Here is a 16,499-nt window from a genome sequence, read left to right on the forward strand (position 1 = left end):
TGTCCTGGGAGTGATTTTTCTGTTCCCCATTGCACAAATAACTAAGTAACTGGAAGTTACTCCACACCTACTTACAAGGATAATTCATAATGGTATTTAAACCGGGTATTATTTACACAAAGGACAGATCATTTTGCTGATAACATTACTTTAATAGGTATCAAAGAGCAGTGCGATGCCATATCTGAAAAACTTCAACTGTCAAATGTAATCCAGCATTAAGTGAAAATGTTTTCATCTTTTTGTTTGTTTGTTTGTTTCGAAGGCAGATAACAAGCAGAACAGAGACCATGAGGATCAAAAGCTTTGGACTTCTTTGTGTGTTGATGCTGGTCTCCCAGCTGCTACTAGCCAACTGTGAAAGACAGAAGGAAAGAAAAAAGGGAAGACAAGGCATAGAACATGGTAGAAAAAACCAGAAAGAATCTAACCAAGGAAATGAAAAAGGGCAGAAGTCAAAAGGAGGAAAATCATCTCCTAAAGGCAAGTTTGAAACCAAAGAAAATGCTGAGTGCACCTGGTCAGTGACGGACACAAATGGTGTTACTGTGCACGTACAGTGCAAGCACGGTGACAGTGAGTTCTGGTGTGAATTCTCTGGTGAACCTTCTAGCTGTGCACAGTATGCAGCAAACCAGAAATCCTACTGGAAACAAGTCTCCCGATCCCTAAAGAAGCAGAAGCAGATCTGTCAAGACCCCAAAAGTGTACTAAAATCTAAATTATGTAGGAAAGGCCCACAAAGTGCTCACCTCAGGTTGACTCACTCAAGCTTACTAACAGCAGTGGGTCCTGCCAAAGAGAACAAAATGCATCACACAAAAGAAGTTGCTCAGACTCCAGCAGATGCCTCTGTGACTGAAAATAAGCTAGAACACAGTCCTCAAGACTGTGTTGAAGATGTAGATTACATTGACCAGAAAAAGGTGGCTGAGGAATACTGTCCAGAAAGCTTGCTTTCCTTCTGCAACTTTTTTATTACAATGGTCCAAGACAAACGATGCTGAGGAGGTGTTTCTAAAGGTCTGAATCATGAAGGTCTGGTCTCATCTGAGTTACTGCAAACCATTCCAGATTTTATTCTTATGTTATTATTAGTGTATATAAGCAAGAAGGAATATATTTTTCTGATTTTGTATATACACAACAGACTACATTAACATAGCTGAAGATGTTATAGATGTTATGTGCCCACAGATTGCTACCCAATGGATGTGTTACCAGTGGATGTTACATACTCTGTGCAGAAGTGTATCAGTAATCTCCTTGGCCCTCTTTGGGGTGTGCTAGCCAAAGTGATGAATTCAGTGCCATGCACTTATGCACTCCTTGGTTATGTACAATGCCTTTGACCTAAAAGTTATTAAGAAAAATAAACTTCAAAATACATTCAAAACTTCAAAATAATAAAAATAATAAACTTCAAAATACATTAAAAGTACTCCCACTCTATCTCTCTGTGTTTTACTAGATTTCTCTGAAAGTGCTACACCTTTGTCAAAGAACGATCTTTCACAGTATCTAGGTGAAGTGCTCTTTATAAAGTAGCTTTAAAGATACTTCTGCAGATTTGCAGATTCAGGTTTTGATAGCGAGCTACATTGTGGTTAGACTTTCATCATCGTAGTAATGAAGGGCAATAAGATTTTCTGATTTGTCAATAAGTGTGCAAATCTTCAGTTTTTTAATCTCACCAAAGGATGTCAGAACACTTTAAAAATATAAACTCCCTCTTTTCTCCTACAGTCTGAAGCACATTGTACTAATTTTCTGGTAGGTAAACAGAGATGCAGGGATAGAATGAGTTATACAAGTTGGTACATGAGCCCAAGTCTGGATCCCTTATTCAACAGCTAAAGAACTCATATTCAACACTGCCTGCATGGTATTTTGAAATTTTATATTCTTTTATCTTCCTGTATGGACGACACTAATATTTTTCTGTTCATTAAACTACATCTGTATTAAAAAATCCAAACAAACAAACAAAAACCCACAACAAAAAACCCCAGCCAGAACTCCAAGAACAGAGATTTTAGAAAATGTAGAGTTAAATAATGACAATTGATCTTAGCTAATTTTTGAAACTTCAGCTGGAGGAAATGTAAAATACAACTTACACTTTTCTTGTGGATCTGAACACAAAAGTATGGTCTTCTGCTAGTGGTCCACTTGAAGAAACTTGAAACTTCATGAAAAACAATTTCCCTGATCGTTTCTAGCAAATTAAACTAGCATTTCTGTTTCTTGAGAAAATACAGCCTGTTTCCTTCTGTAAATATGTCATTGCTAGAATATTTTTAAGATGGGTAGTTATGAGTTGAATGTGGGATGCTGCTATTAGTCAGGCAAACTGTGTTTGAGAAGGATTCAAATGTATTTTACCAAGTACAAATGGCACATAAAGAAGCAGGTTCTTCCTACTGAAGTTCCAGTCTCTGCATGCCCTCTGGAAACACTGGCTGTTACCAGGCTATGCAGGATAAATTTGGTTGGACTGGTGCCCACAGCAAAGTAAAATTCCAGTAAAAAGGGCCATCAACACTAATAGCTGTGAGGCTTGAAGACACAGCCATTGTGGTGCCAAGTAGGGTAGGAAAACAGCTACCATCTCTTTATTATTAAGGTAGATTCATAAATACAGAAAGGGCAGCTAAGTTGCAGCTGTTAGACACTTTGTGTGTTGTTCTACAGCCCTTTCCATTAGGAGATAATTGAGATGAGAAAGTCAAAAATGCAGAGGAAGTATTAGGAGCTTTATTTGGTCCAAGCAATCATACACTGCAGTAGTTAGTTATTAATGTCTACTCTGGTATACAGACATATTTCTATTAGTTCCAGATTATAACCAGAGCACTGGGCTGGCCTGACTTAAGAGGTTTACTTGCTTCAGATATTTTGGAAAGTGTCCAGTCCTATCTACCCTTAGCTGCTGTTACTCTTGGGAGCACTCTGGTGAGGACTTTGTTGCCTGAAGCACGATCACTCTGCTCTGAGTTGCCAGAAGGCACTGCTCTCCCGTGGCTGCCAGCCAGGCAGGCACATCAGGCCACTGACATATCCCAGAGCAAATTCCAGCCCGGGATTCCAGAGATGTGAGTTACATCTCGGAGTGCAGGATGCAGCACCTGGACCCATGTGCTGGAGTTGCACGTTCCTCTCCACAGATGCACTGTATTTCTTCTGCCTCATCTTCTTGTTTCCATTCAGGGCTGGCTTTTATCTTCACGTGCGGCTCTTTGCTGGAGGAAGACATGCTCATTCTCAGCAGTTCACAGGTGCATTTCACCTGCAATGCAAGCAGTTGTGCAAGGACTGTGGAGCATCAGGAGAAAAAGGGGGTCTCTGTGCAGCCTTTTTCCTCAGAAGGTGGCTTAATGTGAGAGTGAAGATGTCAAAACTGTCTCAGCCAAAGTAAGGAATTTTTTACTTCCATGGGTGTATAGTTTTGATTGTTCTTCAGAAGGGTGCATTTCAGAATAGCAGGGTCTGAGGCAAATATATCTGGAGTCTAACTTCATTACAGCCTTTTCTATAATTGCACTGATCACAACTCTATGGCTAAGAGGATCTAAGGTCTCATTGCACCTACCAAGCCTTGTGTTTCAGCTAACATCCACAATCACTTGACAGCAATCACGTATGAGTCTTTCTTTGGGGCATTTACAGAGTCACTGAAGTTGGTAAAACTTTGGTGATTCTGGAGTCAAGCTACTTAACATCAATAAAACATTTCCTGGTGTTGTTCATCTGAGGACCTCTGCTCATTATGAAAAAGTTCACAGCTGAGCTCTATTCTCTGACTCTTTGTCCCAGTGGACCAGTTGTCATTGTGTCAGAACTTCATGTTCGAAGAACTTGATGGTAGTGACTTTTCTAACACCGTTTCTAGCAGGGCAGGCAGGACCGCAGTGAAGGAAAGCAATGAATGGGTTTAAATTTTAACTGTGTGGTTCAAGTCCTCTGTCCTGCCATATTGAAGAGATAACAACCTCAGCCGTCTTAGTGTTAATGTGAATTATGGAAAAATCAGTCCTATTTTACACACGGGGAAACAAGGTACAGGAAGGCTGGATGACCTTGACAATTATGGGAAGAAAATCAGCGGCTGGATCAGCAACCAGGCAGAGGTCTAGAGTTCCAGTGGTTCCCTTCTCCCACGCCTCATGATTAGACCATGCTGCACAAGAACTGCATGGATTTGCTCTTGAAGATATCCAGCTAACTTCTAGATACTTTAAAATTATTAGGAGTATCTGTGTGAAAAATTAGCTTACTTATTAGCAATATAGCTTGTTTTCCAGACAACCCTGGGTATTATAATTTAAATGTTTGCTTGGGAAGAAAGATAGGATTTTGAAGATAGTAAATTCATTTTAGCTTCAGACATGAAGCTTCAGGAAATTTCTCTTCTCCTGCAATATGGAATACTTATACATTTGGTAAATGCTTTAGATGATGCATGATCTTTTTAGATAGATCCAACCCCCGCATATTCCCACAAATTCTTAAACTCTCCTCAAACTTAGGAGAGTCAAAAAATTAGTTTATTTTAAAAAGAGAAGAGGCAAATTTGAAATTAGAAAGTTTTTTAACAGTTGTCTCCTAACATATGATGGTTTTATCTGGACAAAGTTACATGTTTCTTAGTATTCACTAGGAAATAGGAAGATAATGTTAATGCCTAGGAAATAGCTTTGGCAGTACAGCACTACCTAAGAACCTGTAGAATGTCAGCTCCTTCAAAGTTTTATTCATTACTATTTACTGCAGTATATTTTATGCCCACTTTCATACACAATTTCATTTGAATGAGTTTCCGCTCCTTTTGTAACCTCCTTTATTCATTTACCACTTTGGCAACGGGACAGATTACATATCTAATCTCATGTATTGCTGGACTGCTTGAAGGAGAATAGAACTGAGTAACCCAACCTTCCTGCTCCCAGTAGCTCCCCACCCTCCTCTTCCCCTGAGGGGGCCAATAGGTATCTACCACCTGATATCACCTCACCTGGATTTGACCAACCATAGTATAGACTGTGTTCAGACAAGACATATTTTGCACAGCCGTGCTCACTCTGTGTGGACAGAGCTGAACCTAGATAATGAATTCCACTCCCTTTTTCACTTTTCCCTTATTTTTTTCTGATGCTGCCCCGAGCAATGCAGCTCAACACTTGTTGGTTGCTGCTGCACCTCACTCGTACCTTTGCCAGGTTCGCATTCCAATTCAATATATTACATAGTTTGTTCCTCCAGGTTATTCCAAGAGTGATACCACACCAGGAATTGTTCAAAAGGAAAAATCCAGCTTCAAGGATGGGAAATTCAGCAAGTTCCAGCCTGCAGGGATTCCTTGCAATCTTGTCACTTGGATGGTGCTCCTGATGAGAGCATGCATGTCCTCTGCCTGTTATCACCATAAATGCTGCAAATCCTAGGGCATTTCTGTGTTCTAGCATCCTGAAACTTCTTTCTGCTTCCTCCGTGACCAAGCAGGGGAACTCTGAACCTTGGCTGCAGTCATGACCTCCCTTCAAAGAGCCAGAGAGGAGAAGGCAGAGTGCAAGCCTCCTAGTAAGGTGAGGATTATCAGACACTGAACACCTGGAGGGCTTGGAGGGATATCTCTGTGTCTCTCCTGCTCCTTCTGTTGCTATTACTACAGTGAGACAATACATGGTGACAGATAAAGAGAGGGAACTGGCCATATCATAAAGCTTTTTATGTGTTTGCAGAACTTTGTAGTGGTGCCATGAAGATTTTTTGCCTTTTCTTTTATACCCCTGTTATACCTTTTTACAACTTCTGTATTCTCAGTGCTTTTTGCCTACATTCTTGGACTTGTTTGTCAAGCTTGGAGTCTAAACATTCTAGAAGCTTCGTAGCTAGGGATCAGTGTGCCCCAGACCCCAAGGTCCTCTCCAGAACACATTTTGTAAACTAAGATAGAACCATCCAGGGGAAGGCTCCTTGGGGAGGGGGGCTCATTTGAGCCTCTCCTTGGGGAATCTTTGATAGATATGCTAATTAGTAACACCTATAATGTTATACCCGATCTTTCGGGGTGGGCTTTTTTTTTGGTGGGGTGCATTTCGGTGCATTTGACCTGGACGTGTGCACCTAGGGATCCTTAAAATAAATACCAAGGTAAAACCCCTTTTCCCCTTCTAACCATGTATGACTCTTGATTTTAAGACCAGGAAAAGGCATCAGCAGCAGGAAAGGATGCATTAGGGCCCAGCTTATCTCTTTAACACGGACTAATACGTAAGGGATTTCTTCAGAAAGATGCTGCTATCCATGTAAATTATGTATTTTATTTAGCTACAAGAACCTCTTCCAAACTTGCTTCCAAACCTCACTGGAAATATCTGGTCTTTAAAGAAGTGATAGTGAGTAGGTGGAAGAACAGTGAAAAGTTCCCATCAAGCCAATGTTACTTGTCTGCCTTGGCCACAGATCATACCAGGCCCCACATGGAAATGATAAACTTAATTAACCCGAAGCTCCCACTGGAACATGCAAGTCTCACACTGATCTCCAGGCAAGAACCACACACATCAAAGGGACTTTGTTATATAATGAGAGCCTGTGACATGCTCAAAGCCGTCCACCAGTGTGCGCATTTAAGTACTCTGTGGTTCTTTGTGTATGCCAAGGAAGAGAGTTGTTCCAGCCAGCCAGAACGTTTGATGCTAAAATTAATCTTAAAATGCAGGAATTACAATATTATCTGTAACAGGAATGTGTTCTATACATCCATAATATGTGCACTAATTATACGTAATAAGTGTGCTCAGATAATAGAATATTATTTAAATAATACGAGTTACCTTTACATCTTTTGCCTGAAGGTTCTGTGGTTTCTAGAGTCACTCTAGAGGTGGTGTGGTTCCCTGAAAAATCTTGTACTGCTTTTGGGCTACTCCACAGCAGCTGAATCCTCACAGATGTCGGTGCCATGGCAGCTCAGTTCCCAGTGCTTTTACAAAGCCTGCAGTCCTCTGTGTCTGACAGGGAGGCCTCCAGGTGAGCATTAAAATCAGAGGCGCTCTATTCCTCACTCACATGGGCAGATGACACAGAAGCAAGCTAAAGAGGCAAGTTTGGAGACAGAGAACAGTTGGAACACCAGGGATGCTGGGTTATGTGCAATTCCAAAGGAAATATTGTCTCAAAAAAACCCATCACATGAAGTTATGGGCTGCACTTGCTGCTGCAGATGGGGTGTTGGGGTGCAGAACCCCTCATCTGGGTTAGTGATCAGGTTGGTTGCTGTACAGGGTCTCTAGAGCTCCCAGGCCACTATCACTACAAGTGAGGATATCAGCTGATGATGTCCTGGCCAATGTCCAGAGAGGTAATAACATTGTGCTGCTCAAGCTCTTCTCAGAATTTCAATCAGATGCAGCTGTCTTCACTGTCTTAAACTGCTTTGTGCTCTGACTTTTAATTCTCTGGTGTGGGTGATCTCACATAGGCAAGGGACTGGGAAAATATTTATTGAAGTCCCCCAAGTCTGAAGGAGGACCAGTTATGAAGGCAATTTCCGAGTGATATTTAGAGAGAAGACATTAAAAAAAAATAGGTTAAAAGTTATATTTTAAACACAAAAGCAGAAAAGTTGTTTTCAGAGAGGCAGATTTCATATTAACAACTAGAAACATAATCTTGGTATCCAGTGGTTTTATCTTGAATGTCCTTGTGCTGGGTGTTTCTTTTATACTACAATCCACAGAAGCCTATGTAAATGGGAGTATCTTTGCCCTCCCAGAGTGAGTAAGGCTTAAAAACATAAATTAAGTCCACGCCAGCAGTTCAAAAGCCAAATTCTAAACACAAAGAGCCCCCTATTTATTATTACCTTAAGAATTGCTTTCTAACCTAATTTTATAAGGGTGATCCACAACAGTTGAGTGCTTTAAACTGTGAAGGGACAGATGCCAGGCAGTCAAATGCGAGCAGTATTAGTAGAAATTACATTTGTAAAGTTGACTTTTTCAAACTAAAAGGAGCGAAAATGTACCTGCAACAGAAATGTTAAGAAATGATCGATCACATGAGATTCTGTAGGAGTGATGCTTAGTTGTGAATAAAAGTATAATTCACAGAAAATTGAGACTGGTAATGTAGGAACTTGTGATCATACCTGCATGGCTCATCTGAATTTGCCCCACACTTGCTCCTGTAGACAGGTCTGGCAAGAGTACAGCTGACATTTCCATTAGCTTATTGGCTTCAGCCTTTAGAAGCATAGAAAGATATTTAGAGATCAAAGCTCTCTTACTTTCCTCATAGCACCACTCTACATATCATCCTTCCTATCTCTTGAATGCTGAATTTGACTTCTCTTTGCATTCATATTCCTTGAGTGGCCTTGTGTTTTCCTGCTGAGCTCCACCCATTTACAAGAGTACTGTTTTCAATGACATATATCTATTCAATGCTAGTGAAGCTGCCCTGGACTTGCCTAAGTACAGCTCAAAAGTAACTTTGGCTATCATTAGGATTAATTTTATCCTTTGAAACAGCTACTGTAATTTACTATTGATGAGTAAGTCAGAGGTGGCCAAATAATTAGGTGCTTGCTAACAGAATTAATTGAAGGACTGAAAACAGGATCAAAGGAGAAAGTAGCAGAGCCACAATCAATGCCTATCTCTCAACAGCTCTCTTTCCACACTCTCATATCCCATGTATTTTAGGCTATGTCTTTTAGGTTTCTTCATGAATACAAGACACAGCTGCTGCAGGATTTCAGCACACACTCCAGTCAGCATGACCCCACTGCTACCTAGAGATAATGTACCTGACCTGATGGATAGGGAACAGTTGTCTGCTTAAAAAGAGCCAAACATATTCATTCTGGCTGGCGTTGTGACTGGGACATCCAGTTATCATGGAGTGTTATTCCTCCCCTTAGGCTGATGGATCCTGATTTTTGCTGATGATGGGACATTCTTAAGGGTGTTAATGATCAGTTCAACTGATCATTGGTAGTGAGCAGTAGTCTATCCCAGCAGCTGCTGTCACAGTATCCCTCCTAATTTATATACAGAAGGAAACAAACTTCACTGTTTGCAGCAACACTTAAAATGTTTGCATTCTTTAGACATGTTCTGACTAGTTTAAATGTTCTTGTTACTGCAACCAACTATGATGACTTACTTCTCATCACAGTCACCTCAGCTTTCATCCACCAATTGCAGGTGTGCAAGAGATGACACGATATCTGATGTCTGTAAGAAACATCTTTGAGACTAGACAACTTCATGGTCCTATTTGCTCTCCTTTATTCGTGGTGATCTTGTTTCCAAATGTCTCTTGTCCTCAGAAGTCAATCAACATGCTCTAGAACTTGGCCTCTGAAATCTTAATGCCATAAGAAAAGATACTTGCATGGAATCTGGGAGTTTCTGGGTTCAATCCATCAGTTGACGAGATGGAGGGAACTGAATTATGCTTCAGAGCTCTGATGGAGGATGTTTAGTGCTCTTTCTACTGTGTTCCATTTAGTCACATGGTACTAAATCACCAAACAGATGTACTGCTGGTGCACAGGAAGCAACAAATAACAGGCACAATCTGGGCAGCGCATCGCAGTGCAGACCATTCAGGAGCCTCAGGGACTCCAGACAGGAGTTATAAAAGAAATTTCTTTTGAAAATCATTGTAGGAAAATAATTACCAATGCTCTTTTTCTTCCCAGTGGATTTATTGCAGATTGGATATGCATCTGTCTGGCAACAAGTAGGACATATGAGCAATGCTTTCTTTGCCCTTTCCAGAATCCAGCTTGCTTCACTGAGATTTAAGGAGATGTCTCACTAGGAGGCTAATAGGCAGTGAAGTCTGTCTGACAAAGATATCATTACTGGTGAGCTGCTAGGTAAATTTCAATTTGGAAAAAGAGTTCAAAATTACCTTTTCTCAACCACGGGGAAATTCATGTGCCTCTTTTGTGGTCAGCATCTCAAAATTCATGACCAAAGGATGCAGCAAATGAAACAAGCCAGCAATCCCAGCCACCACTGTGTGCAGCTTTTTGAAACACACAGGCAAAACCTACAATTTTTGGCACAATTTGAAAAGTTTCATGTCTTCTACATCCACATTTAAATCACTGAAATCTGTATCTTGCAAGAAATAACTTCCTTGGCCTCACTGTTACTTTAGATTTCTAGACTACACTGATAGCTCTGCAGTATTCATCCTGCCTTGGAGGCAAAGCACCACATCCCAAGAAGATCCCAGAGATGGAGGTTAATCTCTTTCATACATTTTACAGCTGAACTTTGCTTGTGCTTCCACTGCAGGGAAGACATGAATTCAAGTTAAATGCTGTTGGAATACACCACAGTTATCACAAAGCTGTACCTATAAAATATTAGTTTTCACCCAAATTTTTTGAAAAATCAACGAGCAGTAATAATACAACAATAGAATCAAGTAATGGCACCTGGTGCTAGACATTTTGTTCAATGGCCCTCATATGAAGAGGTGGATCAAACATGGAATTAAATATTCAAACAGTCACGCCTAAGACTTCAGTCAAAAGCCTGCAGTTATTCACTACTCTTTCATTCTATATCATCTGTTAATGAAGAAAGATGAAGTGCCTCAGGACGCGAGGGACGTGTTTGACTGCATGTAACCAAATATTTGCTGTGCTTGGTTACAAGCAGCAGTACAGAGTACCCTAATGGGACAAGGTGTTGGTGTTTTGGATCAGCAGCAGCAAGACCTGGGACAGGAATAAGGTGGGAAATAATGAGCAGCAGCAGAGCAACAGCCATGGTCATGCCGAGCAGCATTGCAGAAGGCAACGGGCAGGTTGCACAGGCTCAGCTCACCAGCAACCCTGCACAGGCACTCTCATCCTGTCTGAGGATGTTCAATATCTTGATGCTAGTAACAGCAGAAACCTGTTACAATAAAAACTATGGAGATAGGGGGAAAGAGATATGTGTTGGACCATGATTTTCCTTTGGGGAAATAAACTGTAAGACCAATGTGCATGGCCTTGCCTGAACTTCACCTATTTTTCATACAAGAAATGTAGTTCTGGATTTCTCTGAGGACTTCAGCATTCACCCAGGATTCTGGGCACCTCGTAGTTTAAACATAGCTGAGAGAAAACCACACATGCATAGTATATTAACATATTTTGCACAGGCTTGTGTCATTTCACATGCTGCCTGCAGCCACAGTAAAGGATGTTACCTTTCTTAGAGGAAACAGAGAGAGCAGAGAAAAACTTGCAGCAGCTCTAGGAGTGTGTGACACCAACGCTAATCTTATCTGTGCTTCTTGCAGTTTAGACACGTGCCTTTGATGTGTGCCATTGTCCAAGGTCCTATAGGTCACAGATTAGGTTTCTGTTACTGCTGTGTTATATTCATTGAAAGACTTACCCAAAATAACCCTATGGCTTGCAAGGAGCATACTTTTCACAGAAGCTGATGATTGCAGAAAATTTAAAAAATTAAAACTGAAGCAGTCAGGTCAAAATCTAATATTAATCAGCTTTTTTTTTTGCTCAGTACTACAGCCAGGAAAACAGCCTTTACCTGAGGCTGTCTTGTGAATTTTGCAGGCAGGAACATCCCATGAAAAAATGTTTCTGTAGGGAACAGTTTGTTCTGTTTCAGTTGTTAACAAGTGCTGTGGTTTTGTTGAGACCTGTATTAAGATACTATAGACATGACAGGGAAATATAGAATTACAAAATTAAAAGTTCTTTATTATGCTAGTCCATCATCATAATTAGTAATGCGTGTCGATTACCAATAAATATGTATTATTTCATTCAAGCAATGAATTTTTATTTAAATTTGCTGCGTTTGCTGAGCACTAAAAAAATGTGGGTGTTTGGAGGGCTTTGCTGACTGTTAAGTGTGAAAGTGGTCAGAGAAGCTGGCTAATCCCCCTCTCCTCTGGCTGCACTTCAGCTGCAGGATACATGGTGAAACCTCTCAGTGATTACATCATTTTTACCAAGCACTGACTTTTCTATGGCAATCAAAAATCCTGGCAATCACACAGAGAAGAAAAATTCACCACTGCCAATGATGCACCATATTTCTTCACTCCTCCTACAGCTCTTATTTCTGGGAAATGCTGGATCTCTGGTGACAGGGCTCCTATCCAGCTGCTGGGGGCTCTTTTCCCTGCAGTTGTTGTTTCCTCTTCCTCAGGTATGAGCTGCTTGAGCAGGCCCAGGGAATGGCTGATGCTCTCCTTCTCTGTAGTCTTCCACTGTCAGCACTGCTCTTTGCCGTGGTATTCATCAGGAATTCTGGCATGCCATGGATTGGGCCACTGTAGGACAGTCAGGACATTAAAGGTTCTGCTCTATCCACATGAGTGGGGCTGGGCTGTTTCCTGGTTGGACTCGGAACTGGGGACAAAGCAGCACAAAAGGCTGGGTTCTGTCTCAGTAATGATTAACTGGAATATCCCTGTCAGTACTACCTGGAGCTTTAACTGAATTCAGGTAATAACAACATTCTTATCTCTGATAGGGACGTTTTGCAACAGACTCTGCCTGGAGTTCATTGACCCCCAGGTGCCTGTCAGCTCACAGGATAGCCCAGGCATTAGTATTCAGTACAACCCACCCGCTGCTGAAAATAATACATGGAGTGATATATGAATAATTTCCTATTCATTTCTAATTTACTACATCAAGTTTTATCATGTCAAGTCATGACCACAGTAACCTTTCCTGAGCTAATTGAAGATTATGTCAGTGAAAAGAGTGAAAGGCAATTTGAGAGAGGCAGACTGGTATGTTTCTACTGTGGGACTGTATAATTTTTGACATTGCAATTAAAAAGCAGTTACTTTTAAACTGGCACGATTTGTCATGCTGTACTTCCTGAGATCAAAATCAGTCATCTCCCAATAAATTATCTCTGCTCCTTTGAGACAATATTGTGAGATGTGAACACAAACAGTCCAAACCAAAAGGACATCAAATATTAAGTGATTTTGCTCCTTTTCTTTGAAATGTAGATCATCTCTTTTTGGCTTCAGTGTTCAGTTATGTCTCACAGTCCATGTGCTGTGCCTTCCATTTAGCTTAGTTATGGACATCTCTGTTTTACTGGAGGACTGAATAAAATGGCATAAACAGGAAAAATTTGTAGAATTATGGACAAATTGAACACTTGTGGAACAGAACACACTTGTGGCACTTGAGCAGAGTTGGGAAGTTAAAGGTGACTGCAGAGCATCATCAGGTCTACAGCTATGTTTCCATGATTTTCTGTGCTTCAACTTAGCATTCAGATCAGGAAATAACTCAGACATTGGTAAAGAGTCTTTAATTTCCCAGGATTACTGTTTTTCTCCGGGTAAATTGAGATAGAGAAATGTTGATGCTGGTGAGATCTTTTAGGCCTTAAGGAAGGCTGATAAGTAAAGCTTGATACATATAATTTGTACTTGAATGTATATTACTGTGTAGAATTCTTTTCCTCAAGGAGGTTGTAGTGACAAATGGTCTGGATTAGAAAAAAAAATCAACTTGTTATAGCTGTGTTAAACTAGAATGTTTGGGCTAATAATTAAAGGGAAAGTTTATTTGGTTATCAATTAATCATGGTCCAATGATAAGAAAGTATTCTGGTGTAAATTTGAAAAAAAAAAACTTGATTACTATAATGTGTTAATTGATGTCAAGGTGTTACATTATGAAAAACAATGTGTGAAATAGATCAAATGAAAGACATACTGGAAAGAGAGGTTCCTTGAAACATCCCTGCAGCCAAGTATTTTGACTTCAATGCCCACCCACTTCTGCTGGTTATTACAACAACTGGGTTGGTTTTATATAGCAGAGAATCGGCCTCTCAACTTTGCCCCAGCAAACTTGGGAATACTTCTGCAATCGTTTTATTACAACTCATTAGTGATAAACACAGGAAAAGTAAGGACTGAATTTCAGTCTAGCTGGGTCAGTCAATAGGCCACAGGGAATACAAGATGAATCTTTGCACTAAAAGGATAATAAAGAATTGGAGAGGGTGAAGTAAAAAGACACAGGTTCTAACAAATGTATCATCCTGAAATGTTTACAAAGGTTGATCTCTCTAGTTCACCAGGAAAAGAGAATGAAAAGTGCCTGGATTAAGAACTCCTATCAGGAGCTGCCCTTCCCCACAGAAGAAGTTGTCTTTAGCACAGGATACAACAGGAAGTTGTTAACACCTAAGTATAATCATAGAATGAATCATAGAATGGCCTGAATTGGAAGGGACCTTAATGACCATCTAATTCCAACTCCCATGCCGTGGGCAGGGACACCTTTCACTAGGCCAGATTGCTCAGAGCTCTATCCATCCAGGCCAATATAGGCAAACTATAAATTAATGTCCCATAATGGTGGTAGGTAATTACTGGAACAGCCTGTAATGAAAAGTGAGTGCTTCACTGCCTCATGTTATCAGAGAGCACAAGACCAGCACTGCTCTGCAAAGGTTGGGTTAGCCTCAAGCACAATTTGAGGACACAATAGAGGCATAAGAAGAGTTTAGACACTATGATAACCCATATGATCTTAAAATTGTAAAATACCACCTTATCTTGCCACTCATTCAGACAGGAAATATCAAATCTGAAGATTAATTGTTTGCCCAGTGTCCCACAGCAAGTCCCTAGCAGCCATAGAAATTCATCCCTGTCTACACAGTACATTCAATGCAGCTAGAGCTCAAACAAAAAATGTAGTTGATTAATGAAAAAAGGATTTTAAAATCCCAGGACCTGCTTAAACGTATCAAGCCATGTATAATTATTTTTCTTCTTCACATGAAGCAGCCCCACATATCACGTATCAACAGTGTCTGATACTACTCATGAAAGTTAGGAACATTTGATAAAAATTTTTGGAAACTCTGTCTTCCTATTTCCTGTTTTTAGTAGCATTTTTAGCATAAGGAATGAGTTATCTGTATTTGTTTACTTATTTTATCCTTTTTTCTTAGTCTTACTGTTTCCCTACTGTAAACCAAGCACATAACCACAAACTGACGTTGTTGAAAATCTGACCTAAGGAAGCAAAGCTGGCTCCTTCTGGTCACCTAACACTGGATGTAGCCTCTTATAGCACAAAGTTATGGCTCTGTGTAAGGCCTCATCATCAAGAAGTTCATCATCCATCCCTACGTGGCTCCAAATGACTGTTAGGTGAGTTACACACCCCCTCTGTGTCTGACCCACAGAGACCAGAATTTTGCTGATGTTTTCATCATGCTGATGATGAGGCCTTTTGTTCATTCCCTGAAGGTTCAAAACTCAGCTGCAGAGGTCCCAGGTCTAATTGCAATGGAGAGATATTGATTTGATTAGTATTCCAAGAAGAGTACAAATGGAAAAATGTTTTTCCCCAGTTTTCCCAGTCCTCTACAAAACATTAGTGTCACTCTCTTGCATTGACTAATTTCTAAATTCATTGAGAAAACCTCGCCTCCTCATATTTAAGCTACCCTTTAAGCTATTTAAGGTGTAAATATAATTTACACCTGTTGCATTTTCACTCCATTAGGCAAAAGGAAAGAAATTGTAAGATTTTTCCCATGGCAGTTCCATCAGGCAATTTTGGCTGTGCTTCTGTAACTAAATTGGAAAAAAAAGGCCAAAAAATCTAAGCAAGTATGGCATGTGCAGAAAAAGAAAAATCTAAATCAAGCAAATGTGATCTCAGTCTTGGATATTCAGCAGTCAACAGAAAACAAGATATGATATAGAGTCAGCAGATTGATAACAATTTCTTTTTCTCTAGCAGAAAACAGCTTTTCTAATTGACTGCATTTGATATGCTCAGAAGACTTCATTATCACACAGTCAGTTCCTAAAATGGTCAGCAAATTTTAGAACCGTGGCTTTAGAAACTCACAAATTGGATTGTGAAATTATGAAATTTAAATATTTTCCAAAAACCTTTTATCTGCTGCACGTGTGAGGATGCTTAGATGTCCTTTCCTGCTTTACAATATTTCTCACTGGGAAATATATTTGAGATTAATTTTATGCAACTTTAACCACCTGGAAGCTAATTTTATAAATTTGAGTTGACAATCTGGGCAACTTTCATAGGGAGTGGAGAGAGATAAGGATCTTGTGTTGGAGGGCACATCATCCCTACTGTGCTGCCCTCACTGCTGCAGAGCAGGATAAGTGCTTTCAGGAGGTGTCTGGTTTGTTCTTTCGCTTATAGAGAAAGTCTGTACTTTCAGGTGACTAACCTTAAATGATAGCAATCCTATATAAAGTATTTAGCATGGATTTTAACCCTCTCTGCTCTGCTCTCCCTCCATGCTCACCCAAATCCCAGCAACAAAGTGAATCAGGGCCAAAGTAGCTGTGTTGCTGTGAAATATGCTGGTGTGCAGCTCATGCTGCTCTGTGTGTTTCTTGGGTCTTCTGAATTGGGCAATCACTGCCACACAAGAGAGAAGGACCAGCAAGCAGGCAGCTGCCCTCTCCTG

The 16,499-nt window shown here is 40.3% G+C and overlaps 1 protein-coding gene across 1 annotated transcript; it reads left to right on the forward strand.

Moving 5' to 3' along the window:
• Positions 1-290: 290 nt before the first annotated feature.
• Positions 291-1,007, forward strand: FGFBP1 (fibroblast growth factor binding protein 1; the record flags this gene model as incomplete). The annotated part of the gene is made up of 1 exon (XM_082281529.1): positions 291-1,007. One exon carries the CDS (start codon positions 291-293, stop codon positions 1,005-1,007), a length of 717 nt encoding a protein of 238 aa, XP_082137655.1.
• Between the last annotated feature and the right edge of the window lie 15,492 nt (positions 1,008-16,499).

This window comes from Coloeus monedula (genome assembly GCF_965178545.1).
Source record: "Coloeus monedula genome assembly, chromosome: 5".
Taxonomy (NCBI): domain Eukaryota; kingdom Metazoa; phylum Chordata; class Aves; order Passeriformes; family Corvidae; genus Coloeus; species Coloeus monedula.